General features: G+C 37.1%; 1 protein-coding gene across 2 annotated transcripts in view; it reads right to left on the reverse strand.

The window, feature by feature from the left end:
* Nucleotides 1–392: 392 nt before the first annotated feature.
* LOC127879741 (dual oxidase 2-like) overlaps nucleotides 393–22,610 on the reverse strand; it is a 60,547-nt gene continuing 38,329 nt past the window's right edge. For both annotated transcript variants that reach the window (XM_052426764.1, XM_052426765.1), the window contains exons 18-32: nucleotides 21,319–21,508; nucleotides 20,889–20,982; nucleotides 20,448–20,629; nucleotides 19,944–19,958; nucleotides 19,477–19,546; nucleotides 18,738–18,949; nucleotides 17,141–17,371; nucleotides 16,900–16,993; nucleotides 15,842–15,891; nucleotides 15,249–15,530; nucleotides 9,393–9,622; nucleotides 9,025–9,252; nucleotides 8,338–8,427; nucleotides 7,778–7,906; nucleotides 393–2,657 (exon numbers count right to left, since the gene is read on the reverse strand). In XM_052426764.1, coding sequence (XP_052282724.1) covers nucleotides 2,532–2,657; nucleotides 7,778–7,906; nucleotides 8,338–8,427; nucleotides 9,025–9,252; nucleotides 9,393–9,622; nucleotides 15,249–15,530; nucleotides 15,842–15,891; nucleotides 16,900–16,993; nucleotides 17,141–17,371; nucleotides 18,738–18,949; nucleotides 19,477–19,546; nucleotides 19,944–19,958; nucleotides 20,448–20,629; nucleotides 20,889–20,982; nucleotides 21,319–21,508 — 2,223 coding nt within the window. In that variant the 3' untranslated portion in view covers nucleotides 393–2,531. The remainder of the gene's footprint in view (nucleotides 2,658–7,777; nucleotides 7,907–8,337; nucleotides 8,428–9,024; nucleotides 9,253–9,392; nucleotides 9,623–15,248; nucleotides 15,531–15,841; nucleotides 15,892–16,899; nucleotides 16,994–17,140; nucleotides 17,372–18,737; nucleotides 18,950–19,476; nucleotides 19,547–19,943; nucleotides 19,959–20,447; nucleotides 20,630–20,888; nucleotides 20,983–21,318; nucleotides 21,509–22,610) is intronic.

Below are 22,610 nucleotides of genomic sequence, written 5' to 3' on the forward strand. Positions count from 1 at the left end.
TCAGAGCTGGCTCGACATTCGCCCAGCTCGATACTTGGGACTAGTGCTGAATGTCGCTGTCAGAGATCGCTCGGCATTCGCCTAAGCTTGATATTCCGGCCTAGTGTCGAATATTGATGTCATAACTAGCTCGACATTCACCCCAACTCGATATACGGGACGAGTACCGAATGTCGATGTTAGAGCTGGCTCGATATTCGCCCAGCTCGATATTCGGAACTAGGGCTGAATGTCGATGTCAGAGCTGGCTCGATATTAGCCCAGCTCGATATTCGGAACAAGTGTAATATCTTCAACAAGCACTTTAAGGCATCGTGGTTGTCTTTTTATTTATTTTATTGTTCACCACAACTTTCATGTTGTTGTTTTCAAAAGACAACGACAAATGCAAATGAAGCTGTAACTTAATTTTATTATTTTGTAATTTTACAAAAAAAGTGAATAAGCATTAATGCACAAGACAAAGCACACATTTGTGGAAATTGATCAAAATCACTATAATTAAAATTCCATGAAACCGACTGTGACGTAGCATAGCAAAATTGTATAGGAATAAATGATTTTATAGGAATAAATAAAAGTAGAAAAGAAATATACCTAATATTGCAAATGATAAACCAATTTTATAATTAAGAATGAGAACAGACAAAACAAAAATAAATCGCAATTCGTAACGGACAAAAACACGCAATTAGAACTTCCCACGTAACGAACGTTAAAGGTAGAGAAACGTGACTCGCAAATACATAAAAACAATTAATAAGAATGTTAGACTAGGGGAAGCGACATTCCGATATGACTTCTAGTAGTAGATGCAAATTGGATATATCAACTCAAACAGAAACCCGCGCGTACAGTGACATAAAGTCCGCCTGGATAAAATGTCATCTGTGCAAGAACAGCGACAGTCACATACTTTAGGGACTATAAAGCGATGACAGCATAGGGTCATTGGGTAACGAGCACTTAACGAAAATTGTAAATATAGCGTATCAAAAATGAGTATAGGAGATCGGACTCCCCTTAAAACGAAAACAGAAAAAGCAGCTTGTCAATAATTCCCTAAATAAAGCAATTGATTGGACTCAATACAATAATACAATATAGCTACGAAACATTGACACCAACTGGTTTAAATGATGCGATTAATACAGGATAAAGTGGAGGAAGTGACGTGCCGATTTTATTTAAATGGAACAAAATTCAATAATAAATATTGTTTTAAAAAGAATAAGTTACATTTTAATTACATTAATTACATTTAACACGCACCACAAAACATACTACGTGTATAGTTTGCTCTGATGGTTTAATGTTTGGATCTTTACAAAGTGGCTCATTTATTTCATAGTTAAGAGTAAACGGATTATATTATATCATTCATCCATATGTCTAAGCGTTTATACGGTAGCATGTTAAATCTGATGATATGAAAATCAAACATATACGTAGTATTGTTAGACAGAAACATGCAAATTGTCATAATTATGTTTTAAATTTTTAATACCGTATTAAATACTTAACATAGAAAAGTAAATTATTATAAATATAGAAAACAATATTCTCATCATTGAACGCGATATTTCCCAAAAGACTATTTCGTTACAAGATATAATACGTGGTGCGACAACTGTAAAATAAATGCTAATGAAACTTACTTGTACACAAGTATCTCTTAAAATGCCATTTGTTTTTAATTTTTGTTAACAATAACCAAATATTTCTACTTGTAGCGGTAAAAGTTATAGACGACAAAAATTAAATATGTAACACAAAAACATAAATATTGTTATTGGAATTAAACTTCAATATGCATAAGTGCTCTTCAGTAATCCATGCAACCATAAAAAGTAAATGAAATATATAAAATTTATTTTAAAATGAAATCTACGTAAACAACTATTTATTATCGCTACACACGTAAGCTGTAAGGGGCATGATCATAAATTTATAGTATTGTTCAGTTTGTTCAATTAGTGTTTGTTTGGATGTAAATTAAGACATGAGTAGTTTGATAAAACAATACCAGGAAGTATTAATACTGTCAACCGTAAATGAAATGTATGAATATGAAAACAATCAATGGCAGGAATATTATTAAGACTAGAATCGATACTAATTCAGTCCCTTAAAACAAAATGCTAAACATTTCTACGAAATGGAAAGGCTGATAAATCCCTTCTCTTGTTTCATCTTTATCAAATTCCAACTCATTTGGAGTTGTTTTTTGGAGTTGAGTTACTGTCTTCATCAGAACAAATCGGCAAGATATATATGGAAGAAGCAAAACATCATGATATATATGTAAACTGTGACAAAAAGAACGGCATTAATCTCAACAATTGTATGAAAGCATTAATCTTATTTACAACCAGTGACACCAATGCAAATTCCCATTTGCAATATTACATAAATATCGTCTTCAACTTAAGAATGCAGCTTAAGTTAAGGCACAATGTACAAAAATATGGCACAGTTACGACAGAGATTCCGTCATTTGTAAGTTTTTCCATATGCAAAGTGCGCATGCGTTAGAAGTTTTCAAAGTGGTGAATGTAGCTTGGGAAGTCCGTGTATGTGTTCATTGCCGCGCATGCGTGTTCCACATTCAGGGTCATAGGGGGCGGTCCGCAGCTGAACACACCCACTTGCTGAACCTGCAATATTGCGGTAAGATCGTTTAAAGACATACAATTTTCTGCAATTCACTTCAAATTGTATGCATCAAATAGTTTCAATTACTGACTGATTTATGGACAAGGTTCATGACGTTCATTGCCAGGTCCAAGCTTAGGCCTGACATTGACAAACTCTACGCGTCATTTTAGTTGTTGTTAAGGAATGATTTTGTTATGGACGAATGGGCGAAAAAGAAGGTTTCCTTGCTTGTTCTTAATAGGCTGGGGAATTCATGCGTAGATGAACGAATGAAATGCTGCATTGCTAAGGTTAAGAGAAGAGCAACTCAGGTACAAGGGTGCATTATAATGTAAAAAGCGTTATTAATGCCAATAAGTTTCACTGAACACACAAACGTTGTATTGCAAATAGTTAAGCCGCCTATTAATTAAGCATTATAATTAAATGGCGAGCACATTAATTTACCCAGAGTCGTGTATACCATGTGGTGTTCAAAGTGTATAGCTATAATCAACAGGGTGCAGGGTCACGTGACTTTGTTGGGTTCCCAATTAAACGTTAATGGAAGTAAACACACCGGTAAGTGCTGCTTTTTAAAGAATTTCAACTAGTGCATAAAATGCAGATTTGTATACTGCTGATAATGTGAAATTCATCAGAATTGTTTTATTTAAAAAACTGTGTTCTTGTTAAAACATTTCATGTATACTGCACGATTACGCTTCACGCAACGTGAAATTTTGTCACCGATGTCAGACGTATTCAAGGATTTATTCTTATACTTTAAGATATCGACACAAACTGCAAGAACAACTGTCTTTTATGCACTAAAGATTTTTGCAAATGTATTTCAATAACTTGATATATTTGTAAAAATAATGTTCCGTAAGGTGTGTTTACATTCTGTCAAGCCCGTGTGTAAATCACTGAAGACCCCTTTGATTCTGTACACTGTAACGGGAGATTACCCTTATGTGCTCAATACCTAGTATACAATGGAATGCACGCGTAACAACTTAAAAGTGGAAACCATGCTTTTCAGGCCCGTAGCCAGAGTTTTAAAAAGGGGGGGGGGGGTGCGAATTTTCCCATCAACGATGGTTATTGAGCAACGAAGTGGCGAAGCGGTAGGTGGGGGAGGGGATGCCCCCCTGATGCAATTGGGGGTTTGGAAGTCCCCCCTCTAGAAAAGTTTGAAAATGAAAAGTACAATCCTGCATTTTGGTGGCTTTTTATCTGAATTCAGAGACTGAAGTTATAGAGCATTTTTATATGAAAATTCACATTCAATCTTTGACTATACTCAGTGACTGATCGACATGAATAGGATATAACAAACATGTATTCCCCACTGCCGTTTTTCAATAACCACCTTTTTTATCAGTCACGGAAATACATTATTTTATACCCGAAGCTAGTATGCGCACACACACTTTGTTTACATATGCAACAACACATTGATAAAATATAAAATCAACAATAAGAACGGTATACAATATCATTATTTATTGGAATCTTGATAACATTGGTGTATTTTACTATTCCAAAATTCTACCATTCCTAAATCAAGCAAATTAAAAGGAAAAAATTGACTTTTTTGAAAACAACTGTTTGTCTGCTACTATGGATAGTACCCGAGGCCTAGCATTGCTCTAAACGGGCTAATAGTGTTTTGTACAAGAAGCACTGATTAACAAAACTGGGTCGTCTCTAATCTTCATCAATACTAAACAGAAATAAAAATTTTATAACTGGTTAATTGTATTTTTTTAAATTATTTTTAACAACTTATTTATCAATTTCCAAACGAATTTCAAAATACAACAATTACGGCTTCATAAAGACACTTTAAACCACAAACTCGGGCACAAACTACTGATCCTATCGTCTCAAAGCCCTTATTAAAGGGATCTTTTCACGCTTTGGTAAATTGACAAAATTGAAAAAAGTTGTTTCAGATTCGCAAATTTTCGTTTTAGTTATGATATTTGTGAGGAAACAGTAATACTGAACATTTACCATGGTCTAATATAGCCATTATATGCATCTTTTGACGATTTTAAAACCTAAAAATTATAAAGCGTTGCAACGCGAAACGATTGAATAATTTGGAGAGTTCTGTTTTTGTCGTTAAATTTTGTGAAACTACGAAGATTGCTTATATAAGGTATAAAATACTTCATGTATATGTACTCGGCGGAATAGCTCAGTAGGCTAAGGCGTTTTTACTTCAGGACTCTGGCAGGACTCCAGGGGTCACTGTTTCGAAACCTGGTCCGGGCAATGTTCTTTTCCTTTTTTTAATTTTTATTCTTGATTTTTTACTGGAGCTTTTACGATCCAATGTTTACATTTATCGATATAAAGCATTTAATGAATAAGTTAAAAACTGCCAAAATCTGTGAAAAGGCCCCTTTAATAATGTATAACAGGACGTTGAAGAACAAATATGGACTTATTTGCCCATATGTTCAAGATCCGTCACAGTTAATGAATATTTAACGTTAACGTCCACCTGATCATATATGTTATAACGTTTTAAATTCATAATAACAACTGTTTCAGAGTATGGCATATTTCCTAGTGTCAAGTTTGACATAATTAAAACATTGTGGGCATGTCTGTATGTGGAGCAGAACAGATGCCATAAGGTGTTGGTAAACTACAAAAAAGATACATTTCTTTGTAGAAATGATTTGTTTTCTTGCCATACAACAACAAAAAATATCCTTTTTTGAGCATAGCTGATATCTTTTGTCTGAAAACCCTTAAGGTGATCCGAAAATAGTTGTACGGGGATATAACAAAAAGACAACGCAGTGTGTCGAAAATGCTCTGTACAATCGTTAATTGTTATAAATCGTGGTATAATGCAAAATCATTAACCAGTGACTCATTAGTCTTTGGCAATAGTCGACGGGTGTCTTTTGATTTCCGTCATTTTCGGAAGCTGGCATAACATTCCGTTAATAATAATTTTAAATGTTCTCTCATGTCGGTAACATATTGAATTCAACATTACTGTAACGCTTAAATACGAAGACTCACTGGATTCCGGGAAAATATAAATAATCGTTTTTGCGTCGAATAAAGTTGGGTGCATCTTATAGTTCAAATATTTTTTTACTCGTCAAAAAACATTGGGTGCGAACGCAACCAACGCACCCCCACCCCCTGGCTACGGGTATGCTTTTTGCCTCATACTGCCTAGGTAACGTGAGATGATTGCAGAATAAACATTTAATATGATGAAAAAATGTCCCCGTTCCCACGGTATGCTCCTTTTGAAAAAGTCAATATCATAGTTCATGTTTGTATACATGTATGTCCCATTTCGGAGATAGTGTGACGATTTTTGCCGGTACTTTATCATTTAGGTTCATTATTATTTGAGTTTATTCCTAGTATTTACATTAAAACGAAAGTACGTTTCCTGCGTTCAAGTACTTGAATTTTCGGTAAGTCCCACACAAATAGCGTCTGCATTTTGAATTGATCATTGTATTTTCATGTACACAATTTAATGATTTAAAAATACAAGTCGGTTTTAAAGATGCACAATATGTGAAACATAATATAGTCACAGTATTATACAATTACTGTTTAAAACGGTTGGGTTGTGTTTTCATGAAATGAAATAGTAGGGTGATGTCTTTAGCAAGCGGGTCACGTGAACTATCAGTATTTAAAGTGCTGCTCTACTGGTTGCAGGCAGTGTAGCGGATCCGTGGTCTAGTGGTAACACACTGGCTTCACAATCCAGAGATCGCTGGTTCGATCCCCCGCTGCACCTAACCTACTAACTCGTCTTTCGCATGAGACGTTAAACCGAGGTGCAGTGTACTAGGTGCTATACACCGGGCACTAAAAGACCCAGGGTCACCTCTGGAACGGGGTGTCTCCTGTATCTTGCACTATCCCCCGTAACCAACTAACACGTCTTTCTGGGGGCGATGGCCATATGGGAGACAATCCCGGTGCACTCGATAAAAAATTATGAAAAAAAAGAAAAAGGTGCAGGCAGTCAGCGTTCGATTGCCGAACAGATCACAACGTTAAATACGTTGTAGTAATTAGAGACCATAAACCATTGGAAGTATCTGACTTTGGATGCCTTTTGAGTGGGGGTGACCCAGGCAACTTTGCGCATAACTTACCATAGCTTGCTGGGTAAGCTTGAGACTCATATATTAGTCCGGGTAACATGTCTCCTTTGATAATATAACACAGTGCACGTTTCTGGTCTCTTAGGTCAGCCTAAGCCAGGGACATTTCTGTGACTTTGGATGCCTTTTGAGTGGGGTGACGCAGGCAACTTTGCGCATAACATACCATAGCTTGCTGGGTAGCCTAGAGACTCATATACTAGTCCGGGTCACAGGTTTCCATCGGAAATATAAGTAAGTGCACGTGTCAGGTCTCGTAGGTCAGCCTGAGTCAAGCTACTTAGTGTCGCTTGTACTACACTGGCCGATTGTCTGCCTTGCAAAACGCAAACAGGGGACACTGCAGACTCGTTGCCAAAGGTGTAAGACACCCGTATTGACCCAAGTCACCTAAGACACCCGAGTCGACCCAAGTCAACCCAAGACACCTCAAGTCAACCCAAGTCGACCCAAGTTAATCAAGACACCCAAGTCGACCCAAGTCAACCCAGGTCGACCCAAGTCGACCCAAGTCAACTTAAATCAACCCAACACACCCTAGTCGACCCAAGTCAACCCAAGCCGACCAAAGTCAACCCATGTCGACCCAAGTCACACATGGCAAATGAAACCGGCTTTTAAAGTGATTAAACGAATTCGAATGATACAATAATTATAAATCGTTACTAGTGTAAATATTAATTGATTCCAGTTTTAATTAAGGAAGTTGAGTATCTAATCAAACGGCTAAGGAAAGCCCCATCGAAATCCTTGTGTTGAAAAATACCACTGGTGTTTGTTGCCATTGTATATATCCCGAAGAAACGGTCAACACATTACAACAGGTTGCATCGGGGTTCACGAATATTATCAAAGGTAGAGAATACAAATGTCTCTTAGTTCCTATGAAACCATAGAGAAGTCGTAATTTAACGATAAAATATACTAAACCAAACAGAATTCACTCTGATGAACCGAGCGCCTAACTTTACCTTGGGGTGCTCGTGGTGGATGGACTTAAAGATCGCCTCGAACTCTGGTCTACCGAAATGCGTTGTGGCCTTGAGCCCGGTGAACAGACTCTTGCCACAAACCTTCTGGAAATGTCGCTCGCAGAGGTACTGAAAACAGACAGGAGTTTGATCAGTGCAAAATGCGCAGTTTATATAGGAATTATCTTAATACGGAATTTTTTAAAACAACTGTTCATAAACGTTCGATCGCAAATATACTGGAATCAAAAAAGAGTTTTCACGGTTACAGCTTAAAATACAAAATGTTCTCTTCTTCTACTAACACATTACGTTTTAAACAAAATGCATATTGCCGTGAATGGTTCTGGTTCCGGAAAAATATAAGGACGCTTTTAGTAGGATCGACTCATACATTTACAAACCAGTTAAACAAATGAACAATGGAGTGCACCTAATTTGCTTTTGAATTATTCTCATAATATAGACTTTATAGTGCGCATAATTCGATTCAGCGAGTTTTTAAGAAGGTTTAAACCACTAACACGTCTACTCCTCTTTCAGTATAACGTGCCACTCACCAGCATGGTAGTACGGAGGTCGAACTTCTGTTGGAACTGGGTAATGAAGATGTGAACGTTCACCAGATTGTTCGGGTCGTTGTTTTCAACCTGATAATTGGAATACAAAAACGGAAACATTAAGTTTACATCTTTAATTTGAGTGATCCTTTAAAGATATATTTTCTACCTTTTGGAAAGTATGCTTCTAGTCAAAACAAATCTTCACATGAATGTTCTTTAATTCAAGCCAAACAAATATAACTGAAACATATGCAATTGTATTCATGTTTACACACATAGGTTCAATGTCAAACATAATAAAATAACTCTTAAATGTAGAGATATATAGGTCTTTTAAGTGATAAGAATACAATCCATAATAAGGTTTAAAACTGAGAATGTTGATTATCCTTTACCCAACAAACAATGCGTACTTAATTTTAAGTGCAGAGGGGCTTTTCAACTGTAATAATGGGTTAGTTTCCCCTTATTGTGGCAAAAAGAGTTAAGAATGGTATTTTGTGGAAAGCTGTTTATAATACGAGGACGAACGTACCTGGGGTAACAGGCTTTTAATTAAAGAGAAAACTTAATACTTTTTTCTGATTCTAAGTGCTTGATGTCTTCTACCGGCCTCTTCAATAAAAGAAGAAAAAACACGTCATTAGCTTATGTTAGTATATGAAAGCGCTCTGTTTAACTTACCTCGCGAATGATGTCGGTGAGCCACTCGAACTGCTTCTGCGTGCGCGTCACCCACAGGAAGTAGACTTTCTCGCACGGGAAGCGCACGGCGGAAGTGCGCGACTTGAACACGATGTCCTTGAGAATGGAGGCGAAGGGCGTCACGCCTATGCCCCCGCCCACAAGCACGGATACTTTGTACCGGTACCAGTCCTGGTGTCCCTCGCCGAACGGGCCGTCCAGGTACAGCTGGAATCAATCAATCAATCACTCAATCGACGAAGCAATTGTTCCATCAGTCAGTCTACCAATCAATCACATAACTTATTAATTAATAAACTAATATATCGAAAGTAAGTGGTTTTACTAGCACCAGAAACATGCTTCACCTTGGGGAAAGGCTTGTCATCCCTGGTGTTGGCGTCGTACGTTTTGCGCATGTTCATTGTCCACGGGCCCACCGCCCGGATGTGGAGGCTAAGGTGCTCCTCGTTTGGAGCGGAAGTTAGTGTAAAAGGATGATACTCGCTCGTGCCCAGCTCCTGACAGGCGATACGGACCCACTGGCCGGACTTGTACTCGAAGTTGGACGGACGCTTAAAGGTCAGACCCAGCACATCTGAGGAGATAATGAAGATCAATTCATGGATTTCCAGTGATACCAAGTAACATCAACCCTTGATATCCTTTATAAAATCAATTCACTACATACACTTATGCGACTCATAACTGTAAGAGTGAACTTGAATTAAACAAAACATGATAATACACACGCTGATAGTGTAGACAGATTGGTGTCGAGAAGGAAACTAAAGAGAAGCAAGGGAGTTGTCAGTATTAATTTATTAATATACCTTTTATCTGTAATGATACATAACAAAAACAGGAATGTAACTATTTTGTGAAAGTAAATGATCATTATGATTGTATGTTATGGTTTACGGCGGATCTGTTTGCTGGCATAGACGAGCATTCATGGAAAGTAGCATCTGTAGCAGGCAAACTGACCCTAAACGAGTGGTGCGAATTGATTGAGTCTCGCTCTGTGAAAAGGTTGTTTAATAATAGGATTTTTGCTAAGATACTATCTTTACATAAAAGATAGAATAAAGCGGAAAGTGTCTTCCCTGATAAGCCTGTGCAGACTTCGGATTAACTGAGTCGCGCTCTGTGAAAAGGTAGTTTAAAGCATGTGCGTAAAGTGTCGTCCTAGATTAGCATGTGAAGTCCTCACAGGTTAATCAGGGACGACACTTTCCGTCTTAACTGGATTTGTTTATTAGAAGAGGCTTTGTTTAAATGAAAGATGTCATAAAACGGAAAAATTGGTCCCTGATAAGCTTGTGCGGGCTAGACAAAGTCTGAGACGACAAATTATGCACATCTTTTATAAAACAAGAGGGCCAAGATGGCCCTAGTTCGCTTATCTGAGAGGGGTCAGTTCATTCAATCTTTACCAAACATCAAACTTGACCTAGATATTGTCCAGACAAACATCCTGGTCAAGTTTTATCATTATTGAACCAAAACTCTTGCATATTGAGTGGTTTTGTTTTTGTAAGATTTGACCTGGTGGCCTATATTTTGAGTTGACCCCCCTTACCAAACATCAAACTTTGCTAACATAAATAAATATTATGACAAAGATTAATAAAATCTGAAACAAAATTGTGACCTCTAGAGTGTTTACAAGGATTTTGTATAATATAATGAAAATTTGGACAATCTAAGGGCAATAATTATGGCATTAATTTTGTGATATATATAAAACAAATCTTTTCACCAAGTTTCATGATGGTTGGGCAAAAAATGTGACTTCTAGAGTGTTCACAAGGTTTTATATAAATATAAGAAAACTCCCCCCCCCCCTCGCAGGCCATGTTATTCAACTGACCGGAACCATTTTCAAACTCAACTCTCATATCAAAGAAACAAATTTTCTGACCAAATTTCATGAAAATTGGGCCAAAATGTGACTTCTAGAGTGTTCACATGTTTTCACTATATACATATAGAGAAAAATGCCCCGCCCACTGGCAGCCATGTTTTTTCACCGATCTGGACCATTTTCGAACTCGTCAGAGATATCAATAAAACCAATGTTTTGTTCAACTTTCATGATGATTGGGCAAAAGTTGTGACTTGTAGAGTGTTTACAAGGTTTCTCTATAGCCAAATTAGGAAAACTGCACCGCCCACTGGCGGCCATGTTTTTCAACGGACCGGAACCACTTTTGAACTCAACCAACATATTATTAAGACAACATTTTGACAAAGTTACATGAAGATTGGGCATAAAATGTGACTTCTACAGTGTTTACAAGGTTTTTTCTTTTTTTGACCTAGTAACCTAGTTTTTGACCCGGCACAACCCAGTTTCGAACTCGACAGAGATTTCATTGGGACAAAGATTCTGACCAAGTTTCATGAAGATCGGACAATAAATGGGGCCTCTAAAGTGTTTACGAACAAATTTGGACGGACGGACGGACGGACAGACGATGGACAAAGACCGGTCACAAAAGCTCACCTGAGCAATCAGGTGAGCTAAAAAGATGCAATGATTATAATGCACACATGTCAGATGGATAACAAAGTTATAAGGTGTTCAAAAAATCTACATGATAAATTCCATTTTTGATTGATTTAATAAGAAAATTCTATCAACTTGACCATTATATTGTTTCATGATCCTAGGCGTAAGCTTTCTTGAGTTATCATCCAAAAACCATTTTACTGTGTCAAGTAACCGTGACCTTGACCTAGTGACCTGAAAGTCAATACGGGTCATCTGCAAGTCATGATCAATGTACCTATGAAGTTTCATGATCCTAGGCATAGGCCTTCTTGAGTTATCATCAGGAAACCATTTTTCTAAGTTGAAACACCGTGACCTTGACCTTTGACCTAGTGACCTGAAAATCAATAGGGGTCATCTGAAAGTCAAGATCAATGTACCTATGAAGTTTAATCATCATAGGCATAAGCGTTATTGAGTAAAACAATTTTACTATTGTGGGTCACCTCAATGTACCTATGAAGTTTCATGATCCTAGGCGTAAGCGTTCTTGAGTTATCATCCGGAAACCATTTTTCTAAGTTGAGTCACCGTGACCTTGACCTTTGACCTAGTGACCTGAAAATCAATAGGAGTCATCTGCAAGTCATGATCAATGTACCTATGAAGTTTCATGATACTAAGCATAAGCGTTCTTGAGTTATCATCCGGAAACCATTTTACTATTTCGGGTCACCTTGACCTTGACCTTTGACCTAGTGACCTGAAAATCAATATGGGTCATCTGCAAGTCATGATCAATGTCCCTAGGAACTTTCATGATCTTAGGCATAAGCGTTCTTGAGCTTTCATCCGGAAACCATTTTACTGTTTCGGGTCACCGTGACCTTGTCCTTTGATCTAGTTACCTGAAAATCAATAGGGGTCATCTGTGAGTCACGATCAGTGTACCTATGAAGTTTCATGATCCTAGGCATAAGCGTTCTTGAGTTATCATCCAGAAACCATTTTACTATTTCGGGTCACCGTGACCTTGACCTTTGACCTAGTGACCTCAAAATCAATAGAGGTCATCTGCGAGTCATGATCAATGTACCTATGAAGTTTCATGATCCTATGCGTAAATGTTCTTGAGTTATCATCCGGAAACCATTTTACTATTTCGGGTCACCGTGACCTTGACCTTTGACCTGGTGACCTCAAAATCAATAGGGGTCATCTGCGAGTCATGATCAATATACCTATTAAGTTTCATGATCATAGGCCTTAGCGTTCTTGACTTATTATTCGGAAACCATCTGGTGGACAGACATACGGACAGACATGAGCAAAACAATATACCCCCTCTTCTTCGAGGGGGGGCATAAAATGTGACCTTCATAGTGTTCGATAACAAGGTTTGACCGAAACCATTTTTGAACTCAACTCTCGTATCAAAGAAAAAATGTTCTGACCAAATTTCATGAAAATTGGGCCAAAAAAGTGACTTCTAGAGTGTTAACATGTTTTCACTATATACATATAGAGAAAAATGCCCCTCCCACTGGCGGCCATGTTTTTTCACCGATCCGAAGCATTGTCGAACTCGTCCAAGGCATCAATAAAACCAATGTTTTGACCAACTTTCATGATGATTGGGCAACAATTGTGACTTCTAGAGTGTTTACAAGGTTTCTCTTCAGCCAAATAAGGAAAACTGCAACTATATACATATACAGAAAAATGCCCCGCCCACTGGCGGCCATGTGTTTTCACCGATCTGGACCATTTTCGAACCCGTCCGAGATATCAATTAAATCAATGTTTTGACCAACTTTCATGATGATTGGACAAAAATTGTGACTTCTGGAGTGTTTACAAGGTTTCTCTATAGCCAAATAGGGAAAACTGCCACTATAATTATACATATAGAGAAAAATGCCCCGCCCACTGGCGGCCATGTTTTTTCACCGATCTGGACCATTTTCGAACTCGTCCGAGATATTAATTAAATCAATGTTTTGACCACCTTTCATGATGATTGGGCAAAAATTGTGACTTCTACAGTGTTTGCAAGGTTTCTCTATAGCCAAATAAGGAAAACTGCCCCGCCCACTGGCGGCCATGTTTTTCAACAGACCGGAACCACTTTTGAATTCAATCAAGATATCATTAAGACAAACTTTTTGAGAAAGGTACATGTAGATGGAACATAAAATGTGACTTTTACAGTGTTTACATGGTTTTTTTTACCTAGTTACCTAGTTTTTGACCCGGCACAACCCAGTTTCGAACTCGGCCGAGATTTTATTGGGGCTAAGCTTCTGACCAAGTTTCATGAAGATGGGACAACAAATGTGGCCTCTAGAGTGTTTACGAGCAAATCAGGTGAGCTAAAAAACTGTTGACAGAGCGAGGCTATAATAATTTATATTGTAATGCAATATAAATATAATATAATAATTTACTGACTCGATACCTGCAGACTTAAGTATTCCTCGATACATATTTTTGAAAACAATGTTGCGTGGTTTTATTTGTATCGAGTGAAGTTCACCACTCCCGTTTGGTCGTCTCCTTCAGATAGCATTTAAGTTTGCTTATAAGGGTGAGTGCAAGAAACCAACGATGTATCAAGAAACTTATAGATCTTTGGAGAAACAGAACTTGTACCGCTCCAGTAGCGACTCTGGGTCTTTTAGTTCCCGATGTTAAGCACCTAGTTCAGTTCATCTGGGCTTAACGGGGTGCAGAATCAACGGGGTTTTCAGAGATGTACACAAGGGCTGGACAGAATGTAATTACGCCGTTAAGAACTTATTTTTTGCAAATATCTCAAGCTATTGAAATACGTTCATAAAAGACAAGTTTTCTTGCAGTTTGTGCCGATATCTAAAGTAAAAGAATAAATCCTTTAATACGTCTGAAATCGGTGACAAAATTTCACGTTCCGTGTCACATAACCGTGTACAATGAATGCAGTAAAAATGGAATTTTGAACAAGAATACTTGCTTATTATAAAGTAAATCTGATGTTTTTCACATTGCTTCAAGCAGCATGAACATTTGTGTTTTATGCACTAGTTGAAATTCTTAAGAAAACTTGTTTTAAAAAGTTATTTGAAATATAGCACCACTAACCGTCGTTTGAATACGTAAAAGGTAAAAGGTGGAAACCCAAAAAGTCACGTGATCCTGCACCCTGTTAATGTATAATGCGAAAGATAAAAATACCGTAATTACTCTTGATTTTCGGACACTTAAAAATATTTATATTTTTCTCCGAGTCCGAAAATTAAGATACTCAAAAATATCCCAAAGTACAGTTTTCGCAAATTTTCAGTCATTGTCTATTACACGTATACTAGTTATACAAATAACGCCCACGTTCCGGTCCAATTACTTCTGCTAGGTTTTATCACTGTCCTCGTGTTGTAAAACACATGTGTGAAGTATCACCGGATTACCAAAATTAGGACGTGCTCATTTCAATCGATTATATGGGGAAATTTGCGTGTCAGAAAAAAGGAGTCACAAAAAATATCATTTTTACCTGAAAAGAGTTTAACCGAAAACTATGAGTTTCCGATTACTAATCCAAAAATTAGAGTAATTATGGTAAATATGTTATGGTTTAATGAGAGATCAACCTCACGACCTATAAGTTCCGATGCCAGAGAGGTACCAATATACCACGTTTTCAATATAAGACTCCCGTTGGTATGGACACATAGTTCAAAGAACTTACCAGATGGCAGCAGCTCTGCCTTCTTTACCGCAATCTCAACTTTCTTCCGGCTGATACTGATCAGCTTGTCTACGACATAAACAAACAGTGGACCGTACAGGAAGTTCTGCGTGAGCGGTGCCTGCACTAGACGGCCCGATCCGTGTATGAGCATGAAGCCGTAAAGGCAGATGTAGAGCAAATGCGTCGTCCAGAAGGCGCTGAAGAGGTTCCGGCGCGCGTACGGCGTCGCAAACACGTACATTACGATGACTATGAGCGTCAGCGCTATTCCAGTCAGTCCTGGTAAATAGTGTAAACAATGTATTGCCCGTAGAAATTTACAGTAGGTTCCTCCTTATACACCAGTTTGAATAACAGTTATTAAATTTAAGAGCTTTTGTGAATGGAAAGCAATTGACAAGTAGTTCCGTGTTGTTCTGATACTGAAGAATCAATTGGTAATTACTAATTATTAAACGTGTGTTTGAAAACACTTTTTTATGTTTATGTCGTTTGTTCGTCATGAAATTCTAATCCCTTTTCTCTTGCCTTGTTTTTATCGTTTCCAATTTGCATTTGGAACTAATAAATACACACATGTGTACACATACCTGTAATGGTCGTCCATGCCCAGTAATGGAAGGAAGCTAATTTGTCCGTGCTGAAAGCGATTACAAATACATAAACTTACCATTTATATAATATGCAAGATAACCGTTTGATAAATTTATTATTAACAAATTAATTTTAAATAACAGCGTTATTTAAAAACTTCGACCAAAGACACATAATAATACATGTAAATATTAACTTAATTGATTATCAGCAAGAAATATAGATTCCATTTACTCTTTTGTTAAATGTTGTTTAGGCCTTCAGATAATATAAATCTAAGCTCATGCATAAAACTGATCTATGATAGTCTATATACGACATGCATGGATCCATTCAACCAATAAAACATCAACATTTTGGTCTGTGGGCATCAAGAACAATATTTAATTAGTGCAGCCATTCTGTCGTCCAATCAAAGCCTTGTTTTCATTGTACAATCTTTCATTAGGCCAAACGGAACCTTTCAGTCGGCAATCAGAGCCTTGCTTTCATGGCGCGTCCTTTCAGTCGACCATTCAAAATCTTGCTTTCATGGTACAACCTTTTAGTCGACCAATTAGAGTCTTGCTTTCATGACAACCTTTTAATCGACCAATTAGAGCCTTGCTTCAGAGGCACAACCTTTCAGTCGGCCAATCAGAGCCTTGCTTTCATGGTACAACCTTTAAGTCGGCCAAGCAGAGTCTGGCTTTCATTGCACAAGCTTCCAGTCGACCAATCAAAGTCTGGCTGGCATAGTACAACCTTTAAGTTTGCCAATCATAGTCTGGCATTCATGGTACAACCTTCCAGTCGGCCAATCAGAGAATTGCTTCTTTTTTTAATGTTAAAAATAAATAGCGGTGTGTGGGATATGCTTCCAAAAAGGAATATTTCTGTTAGAAAAAAGACCATCCCAATCAATTTTAACATTTATTCAACCTTGTAGAATCTATTTCAATGCTTTTTTCAGATACATTTCTTGTGTTTGAAGTTAGAATAAGAAAACGTGATCAAATTGGCCGCCAACAGGTTTTCCGGAAATATTGTACAATTTGTTTTTGTGTCTACTCACGCCCGGAAGTACTCCCCGAAGACACAGTTTAGGTCTCCAGAAGCCCACGTGGAGATGTGGTACAGGTTTATACCGTGACCGAATACGTGCATCACTGTAAACACATGGTTTCATGGGTGTATTGATTATGGTTCGAATTTATTCATTACATGTAAGTTATGTGTTCAAAGTATTGAGTCGTCATGCCGAAACAGTAAATAGGCCTTTTGTAAGGTGACGAAACAACATGAAATTGTACTACCTGTAAAAATGAGCGCCATATAGGCGATGAGCTTGTGGAAAGCGTGAAAGCTGTCAAAGGGGATGAACCTGTGCAGGAACGTCTCTCTCAGGAAGGTGATGGTGTTGCGGCTCATAGTCAGCAGAAGGCACGAGAACGTCCACATCATGCCGCTTGCGGCGCCTCTCGTCACTGAGACGCCATATCCGGCCAGGCGGCGGAGCCCAAAGTGCTCACGTTCAAAGGAATAGTCTGTGTGAATATAATGGAAGAAAAACTTCATTCGTGGCTGTCTTGTTTCGCGCAAATGAATAATGTGTTATCTAGATGCATGCAAATGAATAGTATGAACGAATGGAACGGGAAAACATATTCACGTGACAACTAGTTTTGATCTAGATGCATTTAAATGAATAGCATGCATAAATAAAATGGAAGAAAATTTCACAAGCAGTTTCTAGGTGCGCATAAATGAATAGCCTGCATTAATAGAATGGAAGAAAATTTCACAAGCCGTATCTAAATGCGTTCAAATCAATAGTCTACATGAATAGAATGGAAGAAAATTTCACAAGCGGTATCTAATTGCGTTCAAATCAATAGTCTACATGAATAGAATGGATGAAAATTTCACAAGAAGTATCTATGTGCGCTCAAATGAATAGTCTGCGTCAACAGAATGGAAGAAAATCATCACAAGTTGTAATTTAGATGCGCTCATATCATTATCTGCATAAATAGAGTGTGATAAAATCTTCACTTCATCTAAAGAATGGGGAAAACATCTTCATTACTTGTTATCTAGATGAGCTTAAAATCATAGTCTGTATGAATTTAATGGGAAAAAATGGCTATCTTCTAGATGCGCTCAAATGAAAAGTTCGAATTAATAAAATGGGCAAAAATCTTCATCACTTGTTATCTAGATGAGCTTAAAATTCTGCATGAATATAATGGAAATAAAATATTCACAATCTTCTGGATGCGCTTAAATGAATCGTTTGTATTAATAAAATGGGTTAAAATCTTCACTAGTTGTTACCTAGATGCGTTCAAAGGAAGAGTCTACATGAAAACAATTGGTGAAGAACGTGAACCATCAAATATGTGATTATCGAACAGTTAAGAATATCCATATTAATTTGAACATTCATACTCAGAAAGTGGTTACTTTATTTACTGCACGTTATTTATGGTTACAAATATGCACATACATGGATTATTACTTCTTTTAGTTTACTCCCATGTGAAGAGATAGCATCTCGTATACACAGTAAGTTTATTACTGTTTTCTATCAAAACCGAGCAATACGTTGGTGGCAGTTTGTATGATTCTTTTCCCAAATTAAAGATCTATGTTTTCGTGAATTGTCTACATCGACTAAATAGTATAATATATACTATGTGAAACAAATGAAATGAAAACACAGAGTCATCCACCGTATTTTGACTGAATTTGCAATTAGGTAACAAGCACTTTTAATTTAAAATTAGTTAATGGATGTTTGGATTTGTCATTATGAACTTGAACACCAATACAAAAGATTGATGTGATTCTGAAATGTCACCCATAATATGGTGTAACATATTACATATACGTATATAATTTTCGATTTACAGAAGGCGCGTTCCGCGAAGATGCCAACGGTGATTAGAATGTAGAGTGACACCCAGAAGATCTGGCGCCGGTAGTTCTCCACGTATTTCGTGAAGCTGTTCCAGTGATTCCAGAAGCCCGTCGGTGGGGGACGGCTTTTCTTCACTTTGACCCGCAGGTGCGACGTCTGGCGCTGCAGCCTGGGAGCGCCTCCATCGGACGCCGCTGATTTGCTGTGATAAAAGGCGAACAATTATTAGCATAACTTGACAAGTGGTAAAGTCTTTCGAAGATAAACTGACATATTCTGAAGTATTTTGATGTATTCTGATAATAATAATAATATTAATAATAATAATGATAATAATAATACATGTAATAATAATAATAAAAATAATAATCATCATCAGCAGCAGCAGCAGCAGCAGCAGTAGTTTCATCATTATCATCATCATCATCATCATCATCAACAACATCATCATCATCATCATCATCATTATTATTATTATTAGTATTATTATAATTATTATAATTATAATTATCGTTAATTTAATCATCATAATAAGTATTATAACTTAATGAATACTTTATATGCCTATGCCTATGTATAGCGTCTGCACACGGATTCTTTTAAGAGCAGTTTTAATTTCTAAAACAAATGCAACCACGAAAAAAAACGTTAAAAAGTAATACAGTAACCATGGTATCTACTACTTTGAGACGATAACGAACTTGTAAACGCCGTCAGAGCGCCACTTACCTAAAGGCTTCGATAAACGTTTTTCTGCGGATACTAAAGGACTGCTCCACCCCCAGACCCTTGCCATGCCCTGAATTGCAACATGATTTGTCAACATGATTAAGATACAGAATTGAGAATTGCTGCGGATATAAATAGCTGCAATGGTTTTATTTAACTGCTGTCCGTGTACATGTACAAGATTAGTGCAAGAACAACAAGCGTTAAAGAAATAAAATATTTTGTAATTAAGTTCTATTTTAAACATTGCGGGAATTAGTTCAATATCGTGGATTTTAATAAAGTAAAGATACTCCTATTAAAAATTGTATGAATTGCTAATAATATTTCATTGACTGTTAATTCTCCTAATATCTTAGAAACCCTCTCCATGATGTTTTATTGAAATGCAAGTTTGTTCTTATTTTGCTTCTGTTATGCGATCAAGTAAACCACCTGTAACTTCCTTGAAGATAGCGTTCACTTACACTGTTGCTTTGCACCTGAAATTAGAAAAAGACGCACAGTATATAAAATTGAAATAGTAGTAGTACTAGTAGTAGTAGTAGTAGTAGTAGTAGTAGTAGTAGTAGTAGTAGTAGTAGTAGTAGTAGTAGTAGTAGTAGTAGTAGTAGTAGTAGTAGTAGTAGTAGTAGTAGCAGCAGTAGTAGTAGTAGTAGCAGTAATAGCAGCAGTAGTAGTAGTAGTAGTAGTAGAAGTAGTAGTAGTTGTTTTTGTTGTCAAATATAAGTTACATAATCATTTATCATTTCTCAAAATGTTAACAGTCTGTTTCATATATGTGTTAATTGTTAACAAATTGGTTTGCTCAAACAATGAAAATGTTTGATAATCCCATTCCTTTTAAAATTAATTTATTTGTGTTTGACTACCTTTACTGGCGGTTTAAGTTTTGAGTCACCAGGCTCTACTCTTTAAGGTTGACCTCAAGCACTTAAGCATTAACCCCAATTTTGGAGTGGGTAACTTACCAATTAGTTGTAACGTAGCTTGTTCTAAGGTATGTTCATATTCCCCGGACGCAAATATCTTCTTGAATTCCACAATAGTTATGTTCTTTGACGGCTGAAGCCCTGCCTTCTGGTACAGCGAGTCTACAAGGACCTTGAAGTCGCCGTCGTCTAGTCCGGTGTCAGACAGGTCAAGCATTGACCTTGAAAGAACACTCGCCGAATGTTAACAAATAACTTATAAATTGTCAGTTTATCACAGCGTTGGCCTCTGGGCCTGAACATAAGAATTGCAGTGGAAACAGAGCACATGACTGCATAACCAATCGATTTACCCATGCACAAACTACATATAGGTATTATTTTAAGTTTTAATAATTAAGTCTACATAGAACGACAAAGCAAACTACACGATTTTTATTATAACCTGAACCTGTCCGACATTCAACTTGAAGTACTTACTTAATCATATTTGAAAGCTGATCATGACTCAGGTAACCACGCCTCTTTAGGTCAAACATGTTGAAGAACATCTCCGCCTTTTCACCGGCATTACCTAGCAACAAACGCGCATGCAAGGGGAACTATGCTGTATTGAATCAAACGTTTTCGACAAAGAAAACAACTTGCACATAATAACTTTTAAAAGAACATGTGTGAGATAAGCAAAGTCCATGAATTGTATTCTAAAAAGTGTGTGTTTTTGTTTCGTAACTGTTTAATGAAATTGCGTGGTTGTACGAAACGCGATTCAAACAAAAGTACATTTTGATTCAGTACAGACGCTTATATACATGCAACTGTACAGTACGTCCTTTCACGAGTTTTGAATTTTCCTTTCGCGTGAATTTTACCTTTCACGAAATTAACTTTTTACTAGAATTGTACTAACCTTTCGCGAGAATGTTGAACATCGTCATGAACTCGTGGAAGCTGACGAGGCCGTTTTTGTCCTTGTCCACCATGAGGAACATATTGCGAACAAACAGGGAGTTGGGCGTGAGCCCGAGAGCCTCGGCAAACTCCGTGCGGGTCAACTGGATCTTTCTGATGTCCGCGATGTCTGTACCCGTCTTGAACGCCTGTTAGTGAACCACATCATATTTCACAAATTTACGGGATGAACATTAACATTTTTCAGACACAGGTCGATGAAAATATTTTGCTGGTACGGGGTCTTAAAGCGTAGCATAGCCAGACGAAGAACCTTATATTTTCGATTTAAGTTGACCTTTTGGTTCATGAAATAGAACGGCACCGGCTTAGGCCATTATGAAGTTGCCGCTGTTTAAGTGTCTGGTCCAACGTTGCAGATAGAGGGAATGGTTAAAAAAACATTGTCCTCACATCGAATTTTTGTCAGCGAGATGAAAACTTAAAATAAAAATATTAATCAGAATTTGAAATGGTGCAGTTTGTTTGCGTAGGTATACACCTCTTTAAACCAAAGAACTATAATTTGAACTGTTGCACTCGTTAAAAGGTATTTGCTAAAGGGCAATTATGCATACCGTAATTACTCTAAGTTTTAGATAACATTAGATACGAAAAATATTAATAAAATAAAGATGTCCGAAAATAAAGAGACACAAATGAATGCACCGAAATTATACTTATATTGAAATAAAATTGATAAATCAATGTACAAGAATTGTATTGTGATTTACTATTCTTTTCTGCTTTGAAATAAATACAATTTCACAGCTTTGCTAACTCTTGCCTGATATGATAGAACCAAAAAGTAAAAACATAAAACATCCTGCTATCTTAATATGACGAAACTGTTTCAAATGCTAATGGGAGAATCAATCGTTTTCTACCGGTATACATGCTTGTTTAGCCAATTGCGCAAATGTAATGATCCATTACCCTCAGGCATGCCAGGCTTTATTACCTTAATCCGGTTGTAAAACTCCATGCTCGAAGTGTCACAATATAATCGAAAACAGGACCGAAGTCTGTAGAATGGCGCAGTTAAATTGTTGTGTCCGAAAATTTAGAGACATTAATTATGGACGAAAACCCGTATGTCCGAAAATTAAGCATCACAAAAAATAATTATTTTTGCTGAAAAAGGGGCTTTTAATTACCGTATGTATCACTAAAAGTAAAAGGCAGCGTTATCATTAAAAAATGAAAATGAAAACTTCCCCGTTATCGAAACCCAAATTTTTGTAAACCCCC

The sequence above is a fragment of the Dreissena polymorpha genome, chromosome 4 (genome assembly GCF_020536995.1).
Source record: "Dreissena polymorpha isolate Duluth1 chromosome 4, UMN_Dpol_1.0, whole genome shotgun sequence".
NCBI lineage: Eukaryota > Metazoa > Mollusca > Bivalvia > Myida > Dreissenidae > Dreissena > Dreissena polymorpha.